The following is a 14046-nucleotide window of genomic DNA, read 5'->3' as shown; positions in this document are numbered from 1 at the left end:
TAACATGATGCAACATAAGGCAATAAATCATACTGAAAGTGAATAAAACGTCTTTTTTTTGTGTGTGTGTGCGCGCGAGGAGGGGAATGAACCAAATGACACTGCTAATTTCACTGTGCTTCTATCATTGTTAAGAAAATGATTTTCTTTCTGCCCTGTCCCCTCTGAGGGACTATTTCTCAAAATAGTTCTTCAAAGTAAAATTCTCTGTCACCTATGTTTTGCATATATACCATGCATCTAGGGGATCAGTAAGTTTTAGAAGAAAAAATATGCTTGAGAGCTCAATAAAACTCCTCGGAGAAAAAAGACAGACTTTAAAGTATATCAACCACAGAAATAAACCTACTTTCAGCTAAGTGAAAAATTAATTAATCTGCTGTGCAGCTGTGGTTTCTGAAGTAGTACTGTGGGCAAATGGAAGCGCTATTTAGAGTGCGTTTGTTTTTCTTCCTCAGGTACATCAGCTGGAGAATTCGAATGCAACTTTTGAGAAGAAAGTTGCGGTGAATAGATCCATATTAGGTGGGAATAACCGAGATTACTCTCCAGGAGGCCAGCAGCACTCCACTCACGTGCCTAACAGCATTCACAATACCACGCTCCCTAAGAAGTGTCTGCTGGCTGCACGTGGGACTCTCCCTTTTCTTTGTAAGGGAAGTCTGCCATGTCAAAGGTGGACTGGAGTTTAAGAGACTTTCAGACAGAACTCTTTCACTGGATATGGGAGGAATCAGCCTTGGGAGTGCTGCGATTGCTCATAAGCGTCCTGCAGAAGTATCACTTCTAGAAGTGCTACGCACTTAAATATTGCCGCATCTAAACAAACACCCCCAAGACGTGTTCCTTCTCACTTGTACGTTCAAATGAACGTCAGCTGAAAAAAAAAAAGAAAATCAAGGCTTTTTCATTACTTTAGTTCAGAATTCAGATAAGGACTATTGTGCCAATGACATTTTATCGTCATTATAAGTGTAAATGGTTAGTTGCAAGACAGTGTGGACTTTAGTGACAATGTTACATATAACCTGATGTTGCAAAATAAAATATAAATTAAAAAAGGGAAAAAAGAAACGAGGTGCTGTAATTCCTGTCTGGAGGTGTCCTGCTATCTATTAATATACAGAGTATGTCTCTGAGAAAGACCAATGGGATGAAGTGGAATTACTGTTTGGAAAGTGATAAAAATTGCATAAAGCAAATTCTGCATATCTAAATGTACTAAACAGTTACTTGGAAGAACACGTTATCATTTAAGAGTGTATATAACATTTTAGTTCTTAAGCAGTGAAATTATTTTTACTATGAATTATTCATCTCCTGTACTCATCATGTAAAGGGGCAGTGACTTCGTTTATCAACAAAATACTTTTTATTGACACTAAGAACAGCATTTAATTGAACCTATTTCCCCAATTATCGTCAGAAAAGAGTTTACACTGGTGTTTTGGAAAAATGTTTTAGGAAGATTTATCAGAGCTGCAAAAAAAGCTGTCCGTGAACTAATGGAATTAGATTATCTTTGAATTCTCTCCACCAGAACTTAGAATGGCCACTAATTCCTTTCTTTGCTCTTTTGGTGTTTGCAAAGGGGTTCACTAAAGCCTGAATTGATATAATTATTGGCTTGGATTGTTAGAGATTTAGGCCAGATGGCTATGGGTTTCTAAAGTCCCAGTTGCTTGTGTTAGCTTTTCTAGTTTGCCTATAGGGTTTGGGGATCAGCAATTTGAAAGGGCTGCAAACTTGTAAAACAGTATTATTCATGGGGGCAGAATGTTCATCAGCGTGACCCAGTACTAAATACATTCATTATGGGCATTTCTATTCTGCACAATTTGCCACACGGCGCTGGTTTGTGAAAAAAAAAGAGACAATGGCTTATAAAATGCTTTTGAATGCTTAAAAAGAAGGGGAGTTCACGCTGAGCCTCCTCTGCTTTCTTTTTCAGCAAGAACCTTCTTAGTGACTTTGGCCGAGCTCTGCTGAGAGTAAGTAAATTGGAAAAATCAGAGATGTACTTTTAACATTTTTGGACATGGGGGGGGCGGGGAATAGAAGAGAGAGAAGAGAGCAATAAAAGAGAGCGATGGTACGATTATGGGCAACACCAATAAACCAGTGGACAAAGTTAGCAGAAAACCAATGAACAGCATGGCGAGACTGTGGCTAAAACGATAAACTTAAAAAGCAAATGCAAAAAAAGGGGAAACAGAAATCACATCATAAATAGATACATTTGAAATGAGAACAACACATCCGCTTCTGTGACCTGGGTGCAGCCTGAAGCTCACATAACGATCTAAGGCATTTCTGGTGTACACAAAATACACGCTCGACTCAGTCATAAGATTATTTTCTTTCATGCAAACGTGTCGCAGCGCAAACGTGAAAAGAGTTTTCAGCAATAGCAGAGAGGCAAGGAATTCGACGCTTTCCGAACACTTCATCTAGCTTGTGGCTTCTTTTGCTTTAAAACACTTGGCGCGTAGAAGGTGTACTTAGCGCAAATTGTCATGGTGAAGCATGAAGTGCTTTTTCAACTAGGATGAAAAAGCTCTTCTGAAGAGCCACCGGAACAGCAAGTCAAAAAAGCAGAGAAACACGCACAGAGACGATCGCACACATGCACGCACGGAAGAACCGAGCTCAGGCAAATGCAGCTGCGCTGGGCGACAAAAATGCTGCAAGAGGGAGCCAGGGGAAGGACCGGAGTGTGCAAGATGTTACTGACTTGGAAAAGAAGGAGGGAGAGATTTCGAGGAGCGAAGGAAAGCTCTCCGTGCTCCACGCAGGAGCACAGATGTTGGGGAAGAGCAGGTAATACTAGGTAAATAAGCAGCAAGAAGCCGCTCTTGAGGCGCGGTTAGAGAGCGCCGTCACCCCCGGCTCCTTTACTAAGCAAACGCACCGAAAAGATCCCAGTGAGTTAAACAAGGGGAACCTAAAAGTATGTAAATGCGCGATCGCGCTTTCCGTGGCAGGAAGGGGAGGAATTAAAATCACAAAAAACCCCAAACCGCTCGAAAGTGCCCTCAAAATGCTGCGGGGGGGGGGGGGGGGGAGAAGTTGATTTAAAGTTGCCCTTTAGTGGTTTGTGTACCCTCCCCCCCCACGCCCCCCCTTACCCCCCACTCCCAGCACACCCCCCCCCCCCCGCCATTTCGCGGCGGCACACGGGCTGGCGGAGGAGCCGCCCGCCCCCTCCCACTCCCCCCCCCTTCCCTCCCCGGCGCGGAGGGCTGCGGGGCGGCCGCGCTTGTCCCCGGTGGGTCGGCGGGCTGATTGGCTGGCCGGGACTCAGCACATGCCGGGGAAAAAAAAAAAAAAAAGAAAAAAAAAAGCCGGAAAAAAAAAAAAAAGCTTTGTCTGGGGAGTTGGAGTGAAGTTGCGGAGGATTTTAGGCTGGAGCCGGCGAGCGAGGGTGTTTAGTCTGGCGGCGAGCGGGGGAGAGGGAAGGAGAGAGGAGCTCCGCCGGAGGAGAGGCTGCGGATCCCGCTGGCTTTTCCCGGCGGTCCCTGGATGCCGCCGGCCGGAGAGGAGCAGCACCCTGCCCTGACCCGTTTCGTCCTGGAAGAGGAGCGGGGAGTCAAATGAGAAAGCGTGGATTGCGTACAGATTGTAGCTGGATGTCCTGGCACGGTGTGTATAAAAAAAAAGCAAAGCAAACTTTTCTGATCCGGTAAGATATTAATACTTGGCTGGCTAGAAAAAAGGCGTTTGCAAGTTTTGAAGGACCAGATGTGCGCTGGGTTTAAGGTACCGGAGGAAGTCGAAATAATTGCTTTTTAACTTGCTGGGAGAAATGAATTGCAAAAACTTACCGATGCACCGAGTCGGCAGTAAAATGCACTTTATATTCATTTTTGCACTGATGATAATATCTCTCAATAAGGCTGTGCTGGGCAAGAATTTGAAATACAGGATTTATGAGGAGCAGAGAGTTGGATCGGTAATTGCAAGACTGTCGGAGGATGTAGCTGATGTTTTATTAAAAATGCCTAACCCTTCCTCGGTTCGTTTTCGAGCCATGCAGAGGGGGAATTCTCCCTTGCTCGTAGTCCGTGAGGATAATGGAGAAATCAGCATAGGAGCTAAAATTGACCGGGAACAACTCTGCCAGAAAAACTTAAACTGCTCCATAGAGTTTGATGTGATCACTCTGCCCACTGAGCATCTGCAGCTTTTCCATGTTGAAGTTGAAGTGCTGGACATTAATGACAACTCTCCCCAGTTTTCCAGAGCTCTTATCCCTATCGAAATATCAGAGAGCGCAGCTGTAGGAACCCGGATCCCTTTGGACAGCGCTTTTGATCCAGATGTAGGGGACAACTCCCTTCACACTTACTCCCTTTCTGCAAATGATTTTTTCAATATTGAGGTGAGAACCAGGACTGACGGTGCTAAGTATGCAGAGCTGATCGTGGTTAGGGAGCTGGACCGGGAGTTGAAGTCAAGTTACGAACTCCAACTCACCGCTTCAGATAAAGGGGTGCCTCAGAGGTCTGGGTCATCCCTCCTGAAAATAAGCATTTCGGATTCCAATGACAACAGCCCCGTTTTCGAGCAACAGTCGTATATAATCCAACTCTTAGAAAATTCACCGATTGGGACTTTGCTCATAGACCTCAATGCTACTGATCCAGATGAGGGCGCTAACGGTAAAGTCGTGTACTCTTTTAGTAGTCATGTGTCTGCCAAAATTATAGAGACTTTTAAGATAGATTCAGAAAAAGGACATCTGACCCTCCTGAAGCAAGTGGACTACGAAGTAACCAAGTCCTATGAAATTGATGCTCAGGCTCAGGATTTGGGGCCAAATTCTATTCCAGCGCACTGCAAAATTATAATTAAAATTGTGGATGTGAATGACAACAGACCCGAAATTAACTTAAACCTGATGTCCCCCGAGAAAGAAGAGATAGCTTACATTTCTGAAGGGTCACCCCTGGACACTTTTGTTGCCCTGGTCAGAGTGCAAGACAAGGACTCTGGCCTGAATGGAGAGATAGTTTGCAAGCTCCACGGACATGGCCACTTTAAACTTCAAAAGACTTACGAAAATAACTATTTAATCTTGACTAATGCCACTCTAGATAGGGAAAAGCGATCTGAATACAGCTTGACTGTAATAGCGGAGGACAAGGGAACGCCAAGCCTCTCCACAGTGAAACACTTTACTGTCCAAATCAGTGATGAAAATGACAACCCACCCCGCTTCCAGACAAACAGATATGAAGTTGTTATCTTGGAAAATAACTCTCCGGGAGCGTATATCACGTCGGTCACAGCCACAGACCCAGATCTAGGCGACAACGGGCAGGTGACCTACACTATTTTGGAGAGCTCTGTTTTGGGAAGTTCTATAACCACCTATGTGACCATCGACCCCTCCAACGGGGCGATCTATGCCCTGCGAACCTTTGATCATGAAGAAGTAAATCAAATCGCCTTTATGGTTCAAGCTAGGGATGGAGGGAGTCAGCAGCTTGTTAGCAATACCACGGTTGTACTAACCATCATTGACGAAAATGACAACCCTCCTGTCATCGTGGGGCCAGCGCTCCGCAACAGCACAGCAGAAATCTCAATCCCTAAAGATGCTGGAATTGGCTTTCTTGTCACCAGAATAAGGGCTACAGATAGAGACTCTGGTATGAACTCTGAACTCAGCTGCTCCATAGCAACAGCTGACAAGGAAAACAGCATCTTTGTGATGGATCCCAAAACTTGTGACATCTCTATCAATGTGAGTGTCGAATCAGTTCCGGCAAAACAATGGGAGTTTTTTGTGATAGTCCAGGATAAAGGCAGTCCTCAGCTTAGTACTAAAGCACTTCTGAAATGTACCGTTTTTGAGTACGTTTATTCGTATTCAAGCACAGAAGCAACTTTGGTAAGCCAACCCTCCCTAGACGTCTCCATGATAACGATTATATCCTTAGGATCAATATGTGCCGTGTTGTTGGTCATTATGGTTATCTTTGCTACAAGATGCAATCGAGAGAAAAAGGACACCAGGTCCTACAACTGTCGCGTGGCAGAATCGACCTACCAGCACCACCCAAAAAGACCCTCCAGACAGATCCACAAAGGGGACATTACATTAGTGCCAACGGTTAATGGCACTTTACCCATCAGATCTCACCATAGAGCTTCTCCGTCATCATCTCCGACCTTGGAAAGGGGACAAATGAGCAGCCGGCAGAGCCACCACAGCCACCAATCGCTGAACAGCCTGGTGACAATCTCCTCTAACCACGTGCCCGAAAATTTCTCTCTGGAACTCACCCATGCCACTCCGGCTGTTGAGGTAAGGTCCATACCTCATTTTGCACATCCCTTTGCTCACGCATTCAGTTGGGAGCATGGAGGGACTCTGCATGCAACCTGCAAGAGCAATGGGCAATTGGATCTATGCCCAATGAGAACGTGTTACAGATTTCTCTTTAGATGTCACAGCTTTGCAGTTTTACTCCAATATCAATGGAATCCATTACCGTGGGGAACAGGATTAAATCTGTTATTGATAGAATTACTTCTTGGTTCTTCCCTGTAAGGTCGAAACAATGGAGTGTAACATAGACAGTAGTCTGCTCTGGTTTACTCCTCTTTCCTTCTTTCTCCCCTGCCTTCCCTTTGCCTCTGTATAGCTCAGTTTAAGAAAGAGTGCCCAAGTATTTGTGTAGAGAAACAATACAGGAAATTCTTTCATTACTGGGGATGGAGAACTAAAAGGTTAAACACTGACACAGTTTAAGTGCAGCTGTTGTAATATATGATCGTAGTATCTCAAACTTGGAGACTACCCATCCCAGTTTTTACTGCAAATGCCATGTAATGGCTTAAATGAGAGCTGTGTCCTGGTAACTCTTTACGCGTAGAGCATTGACGTTTTATTTTGAATTAAAATCCTGGAATGGTAAAGGGTTGGTTCTAATCTATTAAAACAAAACTCCACCTCTGTTTAATTACTTATTTCACTTGTTAATGAATTAATTATTATGAGCTCAGAGGCTAATGAACAGCAATGCATTTCCTCATGGTACATGGTCCTCAGGTGTTTCCTGTGGCAGACACTATACTACAAAATAGTCTGTTGTACTGCATTATATATGTGCAGGAATTTGATTTAATTAAACCTTAAAGGAAAAAAACCCAAACACCCAACAAACAAACCTGAGAAGTGAGTTAGTGGGTTTACAACTAGGTATTTGAGATTTCATTTCAAGGAATCAGTCTTTTCACCTTTCTTTAGCAGGTTTCTCAGCTTCTCTCGATGCTTCACCAGGGCCAGTATCAACCAAGGCCAAGTTTTCGAGGAAACAAGTATTCCAGAAGCTACAGGTAAGGATCTGGACTGTTCTGCTACTTACGCCTATATGTGTATCAGAAAATGTAGACATGTATGTTTAATCAAAAAGTGGAATATAACTTACTTGAGATAATTTAATTCTACCATCACCACAATTCTCTTCACAGATATGCCCTACAAGATATGGATAAATTCAGCTTGAAAGACAGTGGCCGGGGTGATAGTGAAGCTGGAGACAGTGATTATGATTTGGGGAGAGAGTCTCCAATTGACAGACTTCTCGGGGAAGGATTCAGTGACCTTTTCCTTACAGATGGGAGGATTCCTGCAGGTAAGAGCACAATGGAAGCTGAACAGTTTATTTACAGTGCTGCCTGGCTGTCACTTTGATAAAGCTACTACTGAGAAAGCAAAAATTCTTTAGCTTTCAAGCCCTGTGTTTCCTTCCTTTTTACTCTGCCTCATGATAAATATTGGGCTGAAGCCTTCACATATCTAGTAAAATGAAGCCTCCAACACAACTGAAAATGTGCCCAGAGCAATGCCTACTTTTTTCTATTATTCACATCATCTTCAGCTGGCTCCAAATTCCCCCCAAAAGCACGATCTGCTGCCTGTCCTTAGACTTTTAATGACTGGGTGGATGTTTTTGCAAAGCCAGGCAGTTGTGGTTTGTTAAAAATACACTGCACTGTAATTTGGGAGATGCATTTTCCACAGTGGGTTTGATTCATACGGTACAAACTTCTACCATTCAGAAATGGGTTCTGAAAGTGGTTTAGAAATATGGATGGAGAAGAAAGAAAAATGTATTTTTTCCCACTGAAAAATGAACTTGAGTGGCAAGGGAAGGATCTAAATATGTCCCAGCCTTTAAATCTTGAAACCCTAATTTCTAGAAGAAAAAGCTTAAGAGGTACAATTCCGGGGCAGAGGGCAGAAAAGAAAAAAGCTAGAAAAGGGTGAGTGAAAGTAAGATAAATGCACACGTACATATTCACGTGTATGAAGTACCGCTTTTAAATTTATGCCCAGTTATAAGTTGAATAAAAGAGGCCATGGGAAATCAGGCTAAGTAGAGATATGAGAATTTTATAATTACTTTAATAATTATACAGCCACTGGTTGTAACCTAGATCTCGTACTTATTTCAGATCGTATTTAGTTTTCTCTCTATAGCCGACAGGGCCAGATAATTTCAGTATGGTTCACTGAACCAAGAGTGTAAACTTAAGAAGTTTAGTAAAGTCACTTTATACACGGGGGCACGTTGCTTTGTGGGGTGGTGCAGCACATATTCCCTCCTAAAGTGACCCCCACATATTGCCCAGGGCTGGAGGAGAGGAGCTGCAGTGCTGCAGCTCCTTCCCTCTGCTGCCAGGGATTACACCAGTGAGGGGAATTGTACCTGACCTTGGGGTGTTTTACCCTGACAAATATGCTGTTAGGCTAGGCCAGAGTAAACCCCAAAAGTTTAATTTGTTCTTCTTATACATTTTAACTTTAAAAATTTCTTTGTGTATTTTGCTCCAGACTGGGTCTTGTATCACCTACCCAGGCACTTACCTACCTCCTCAACTCAGTCTTATGTACCCAACGTTTCAAAACCAGAGACCTTGAAAAGCTACTATTTTTTCAGAATCCTTAACCAAAATCTGGAGTCCCAATATATTTTTTATCCTCATCGCCCCCAGCTCCTACTACTCACTCCTCTGCCAGCTAGCATGAGGCCTGTCTCATTCTCTCGTATGGTTAGCAAGGAGGCAGGGAGGGATCTGCTGGAGCTCTCAGTTGCCAGGGGAACTTCCAAGTGCAATGGTGTTTGCACTGGCATGCAGCCCCGCTTCTGCCAAGGAAGAGCTGTCTCCTTCCCGGTGGGCAGCTGGGGGCTGCCAGCAGGCGGGAGCGGTTACCCTCTTGGCTAGCTGAAATGCGGATGACTCCTTTTCAGCTCTTGCAATTTGGTCTCTAAAGAGGAAGCCAAAGGGTAGGATTTCCAAAAGTGCCCGGCTAATTGCATTCAAAGTAAGGAAAACTCCTGCTGAGTGCAGACGGAACTGGGTTGGGCTATCAAGACGGGCATTTAATCTCACCCAGACGTCCATCTGCCGCTATGCGTGGTCTTAATCTGCCAGATAAGTATGCTGAACCTGTTCAGATGAGACCTGAATTGATCTGCAATCCAAACAAATAAAAAGGAAAAGAAAAAAAACTTCCTGGAGGTTTCCTGTTCTCCATTTTGAAAGGTTTCTGCATTGCCAGTCTGGACACAGGCAAAATGCTGCGAGAAAGTCCTTTCAGTTTGTCCCTTTAAGGTGGAACTGGAAAGGAATGGAGCCAGTCACTCGAAACTCCAAAAATTACATGATCAGCAAGTTCCATAACTGCCTTGAAAGACTTGTTTCTTTCTCTCTCTCTTTTTAAACATTCACCAATAAGCTTTAAGTCCTGGCAAAAAAAAAAAAAAAAAAAAAAAAAGCTGTTGTGCAGCTGGTTGGTTTTTTTTTTTATTTATTGCTGATTTAAGGACAGACTGTGACACCATTCAATTTCCTCAGAGTAGCTTTTGATCTTACATTCAGGAATGTCAGAATTTATTATTTTATACCAAAACCAACCCTGATAACATCAGTAACAAAACTCACAATAAGATAACCCTCACTACTAATGAAATGCTAGACCGTTGAAAGTGTCTCGTTAATTTACAGGAGTCTTCTTAATTAGAAGAGTAATCCTCACCTTCTGGGATGAGTTGAGAGCTGGTCCAAGCACCACGGATCACTTAGATATCTTTTCGCCTTTCTAACTTTTAGGCATTTTCTGTAAAACAGCACACGTGCTTTTCATACGTGGGAACAAAGCACTTGAAGGTATTTCAGTCACTTGTATCAAAACTTCAGCCACTGATATTTTCTAGGTTGCTTTGTTTGAAGCTCACCAGATCAGCAGGCCATTTGCAATAGCTTGTGCAATATCCAGCCTGCAGCCTGAATCTGTATTCTTGAAGAAATTCATACTCTCACATGTAAGACAGAGAAAGTTTATACTCAAAGGAATGGAAAGGGCATTAGGAAAGCAAACAATATGATAGGCTGTGTAAAGCGCAGAGATAAATAACGCTGACAGTGTGAAAGTAGGACTTTATCAATCACTGGTATGTTCTAAGCTGAAATACTCTGTTCAGTTCTGCTTACACCACTGCAAAAAGATTTTTTGATAAACTGAGTGGATCCAGAGCCAGATGGGAAATGTGATGAGAAAGTGAGGAAATCTTACAGGGCATGACTGCAAGCATTTCTGGTGTATTCAATATATAAAAAGAGAAAGAAAAAGAAACTCCCTTCTGTGTGGGCTAACCTAACCATTAATTGACAGAGAATTAGGGCAAAAGCTTCTTACAGTCAAAATATGCGTAATGCAAAGAGTCTGGCATTTCTGAAAACTTTCTTTTGAACTATGTGACTCAAATTCAAGGTAGTGGCCCCTGCAGCACCTAGGTCTTTTCCAGCAGGTCTGCCAAGCACCCAGGCTGAGCCGAGGCTTCATGTCCTACAGAGTGGGTTCCCTTTGGAGAGGAAAATTTGGCCTCTCTCCTGGCACATCCCTCTTTGCAGGGCCGTCAAACAGGGCTTTGCCTGTCTCCGCTTCCAGGGACCTTTCCCAGGCCTCTGCAGTGGGAGAGGTGTTTGCAGAGGACTCTTGCAGTGCCCCTCTGTGAGCCAGTTCAGACCAGCGTAGCTCTCAGGGATGCAGTCGTTTGCCCCATCACATTGCTTCTCCCTGAGAGACACCACTAAAACCAAGCAGCTGAAAGAGCAGCTCTGTTGTCTTCTGCTCTTCAGCCCTCCTGGCTGGCCTGGGTGCCCACCTTGTGGGTTAGAGCCCCCCTTGTGCCAACGCCTGAGCCAGCATGGTACAGTAACCTGAGCTACAGAGCTTCAAATACACTTCAGAGTAACTCCAGTATAAACACCGGAGTCACATGAGGTGTGAATTAAGCCCTAGGTATTCTGATACTGGATTAAAATTTAACTGATTCAGTTAAAAAGGTAACATGGCAGTAGATCACCTCGTATTCAACAGACACCTCATTGTCAGATCAAAAGGAGGTGTGTTAATGAAGAGGGAGATCCCTCTGCGCTTTATTGTTCTTTCTTCTTTATTTCCCCTGTCCATTTATTCCCACTTTATTACTCTGATATGCTTCTCTAGTTGCACGTGGAAGACTTCACTAAACCTTAAGTAAATGCTTGGAGGTTGAAACACCTTCATTTTATTTCAGGTTTTTTTTTTTTTTTACTGAAACAGCACTGTACAAAGGGAACGAATGGCTTTAAGTCACAAGTCCTTGTTTTCCACCTGGATTTACGTGTTTATCTTCAGCCCTAGTTAAGAGATCGCATTACTGTCTTACATGTTCTGCATTTATTGTTCTCATTTTCTGAGGCCATTCAGAAATGGAAGTACATTTAGATCCAGACCATTTGTATTTGCTACCTTTCTGCACACAGAAAGTGAACCCAAACACCAGATTTGAACGTCTTTGGAGAAGTTCAGTCCTTGTGTTAGTCCCTGCCAATGTAAGTGATATCTGCAACAGGAGGGGGATGCTCACTCTCCTCTGCTCTCTCTTGCAGCGATGCGGCTGTGCACGGAGGAGTGCAGGGTTCTGGGGCACTCGGACCAGTGCTGGATGCCACCCTTGCCCTCTCCCTCCTCCGATTACAGAAGTAACATGTTCATCCCTGGGGAGGAGTTCCAGTCGCCCCAGCAGCAGCTGCAGCAGCAGCAGCAGCAGCAGCAGCAGCAGCAGCAGGGCCTCGAGGAAGATCCACAGCCTGCTGACGCCAGCGAGAAGAAGAAGAGCTTTTCAACATTTGGTAAAGACTGCCAGAGCGAGGAGGAGTCAGGGGACACCTGTACCTCCTCTCTCCTCTCTGAAATGAGCAGCGTCTTCCAGCGCTTGCTGCCTCCCTCGCTGGATGCCTACACGGAGTGCAATGAGATGGATCGCTCCAACTCGTTGGAGCGCAGGAAGGGACATTTGCCAGCCAAGACTGTAAATTATCCACAGGGGGTGGCGGCCTGGGCAGCCAGCACACATTTCCAAAATCCTGCCAACAACGGGCCCGCTCTGGGGACTCACTCGAGCGCGCAGCCTTCCTCTAAATGGCTGCCAGCCATGGAGGAGATCCCAGAGAATTACGAAGAAGATGATTTTGACAACGTGCTCAACCACCTCAGTGATGGTAAACATGAACTCATGGATGCCAGTGAGCTGGTGGCAGAAATTAACAAGCTGCTGCAAGATGTCCGGCAGAACTAATTGTTTCAAAAGCCTATTTTTCCATATTTATGGAAAACTTGAAGGGAGAAAAAAAAAAAAAGAACAAAAAACAGACTGAGAAGAACTGGCATTGCCAACTAGTTGCATTTATCATAAATGTGTCTGTGTATGTTGAATATTAAAATACTGTATTTTCATATGTACACAATGCAAGTGTGATTATCTTTATCTGTATTTTAAAAATACATTTGTACCTTATATTTATGTGTAATTTAACAAATAAATTTTATTTTTGTACACCCACAGCAAGCATGTTTTCCTAAATGTATATAGATGGTACCACCCTTGTCAAACTTCCAGCATTCTTGCCACACAGGCATGTTTGAAAAAAAAAAAAAAAAAAAAAGGGAGGGATATTGCTTTCCCTTATTATTTCTTTTAAGTCTCAAATGTTAGAAATACGAATTCAAACCACTGAAAAGTTATGCAAACATTGATTTCAATAAATGATCCAACACCTTGTTGCAATGCTTCATTCTTATAATAAAGAGTTGTCAACTCCCATGAAACCCAAAATGTCCTTTTTGTTTTGATGCTTTTGGTCTACAGAGTCATTTTCCCATCTACCTAATGGATTATTGCAGGCTGGGGTCTTCCTCTCTTTTACAAGTAAGTGTTTTCCCAAGTGAATAAATCATGGAATTCAGTGATGGGACTTCCAATGTTATCTCTGCAAAAAAAGGTAAATTTGTTCTGCTGTTGTTATGCTGCAAAGCCAGTTGAAGTGAGCGGTGTAAACTTGAAAGACAGCAATAAAATCAGCTTTCCTGACCTCAAGCTGAATTCTCAATTTATGTAAATAAAAAATTGCAATTGACTGCTTTACCCTTGTGAATGACATCAAAATAAAAGGAATGTTGTGTTTCCCAGGAAAACAGCTGATGATAGCTATATTTTGCCTCTGCTGTAAGCATGCCTATCTTGAATTTGCAAAATAGTATAGAAATACTTAAACTTCCTAGAAAAGAGCTATCCTGCAGGTACATTGGTTCTTGCTGAATTCCATCCTTCCGTAGTGGGGTTTCTCCCTGTACTGAAGCTAGCTCAATGAAAACAGTAATTTATGCCGTGGTGCCATCACTACTGGGGGGGTGATATAACTAATTATTTCTCAGATAAAAGTCAATGTGGTCCCTTAAGTTCCTTTTTTTCAAAAACATTTTTGCTTAGCCCATCATACACAGGGAGATTTTTGTAATAGTAAAGAAACTGATTTTACAGTTGAAAAATATGGGTGGGTTCTGGACTCCTGATGCTCATTTCAGGAGACTGTAAGTTATTAAGAGATGGCCGGAAAACCTGGTATTTTGGGCTTTCATTCAGAGCTGCAGATGCATATTTTTTATAGGGTATATTTTTTACCAGACGTGTGAAAAACTGTTGA

The 14046-nt window shown here is 43.3% G+C and overlaps 1 protein-coding gene across 2 annotated transcripts; it reads left to right on the top strand.

The window, feature by feature from the left end:
- The first annotated feature begins 3354 nt into the window (after window positions 1-3354).
- On the top strand, window positions 3355-13125 carry PCDH18 (protocadherin 18). Of its 2 annotated transcripts, none has more exons than XM_052815521.1 (4): window positions 3355-6313; window positions 7262-7347; window positions 7483-7646; window positions 11953-13125. In XM_052815521.1, the coding sequence occupies exons 1-4, from the start codon at window positions 3806-3808 to the stop codon at window positions 12639-12641; spliced, it is 3447 nt and encodes a 1148-aa protein (XP_052671481.1). In that variant the 5' UTR covers window positions 3355-3805; the 3' UTR covers window positions 12642-13125. The 2 variants fall into 2 exon arrangements, with proteins under 2 accessions (XP_052671481.1, XP_052671472.1); XM_052815512.1 differs by having other exon boundaries at window positions 7259-7347.
- Window positions 13126-14046: the final 921 nt, after the last annotated feature.

The sequence above is a fragment of the Harpia harpyja genome, chromosome 2 (assembly GCF_026419915.1).
Source record: "Harpia harpyja isolate bHarHar1 chromosome 2, bHarHar1 primary haplotype, whole genome shotgun sequence".
Taxonomy (NCBI): domain Eukaryota; kingdom Metazoa; phylum Chordata; class Aves; order Accipitriformes; family Accipitridae; genus Harpia; species Harpia harpyja.
Note: the sequence above shows the minus strand (reverse complement) of the source record. Positions and strands in the feature narration are given on the sequence as shown.

Bases quoted from the DNA above. Each gene is read 5' to 3' on its own strand.
- PCDH18 (XM_052815512.1), top strand. From the start codon at position 3,806: ATGAATTGCAAAAACTTACCGATGCACCGAGTCGGCAGTAAAATGCAC. The intron at 6,314-7,258 runs GTAAGGTCCATA...ACCTTTCTTTAG, and splicing joins ATGCCACTCCGGCTGTTGAG to CAGGTTTCTCAGCTTCTCTC. The intron at 7,348-7,482 runs GTAAGGATCTGG...TTCTCTTCACAG, and splicing joins AAGTATTCCAGAAGCTACAG to ATATGCCCTACAAGATATGG.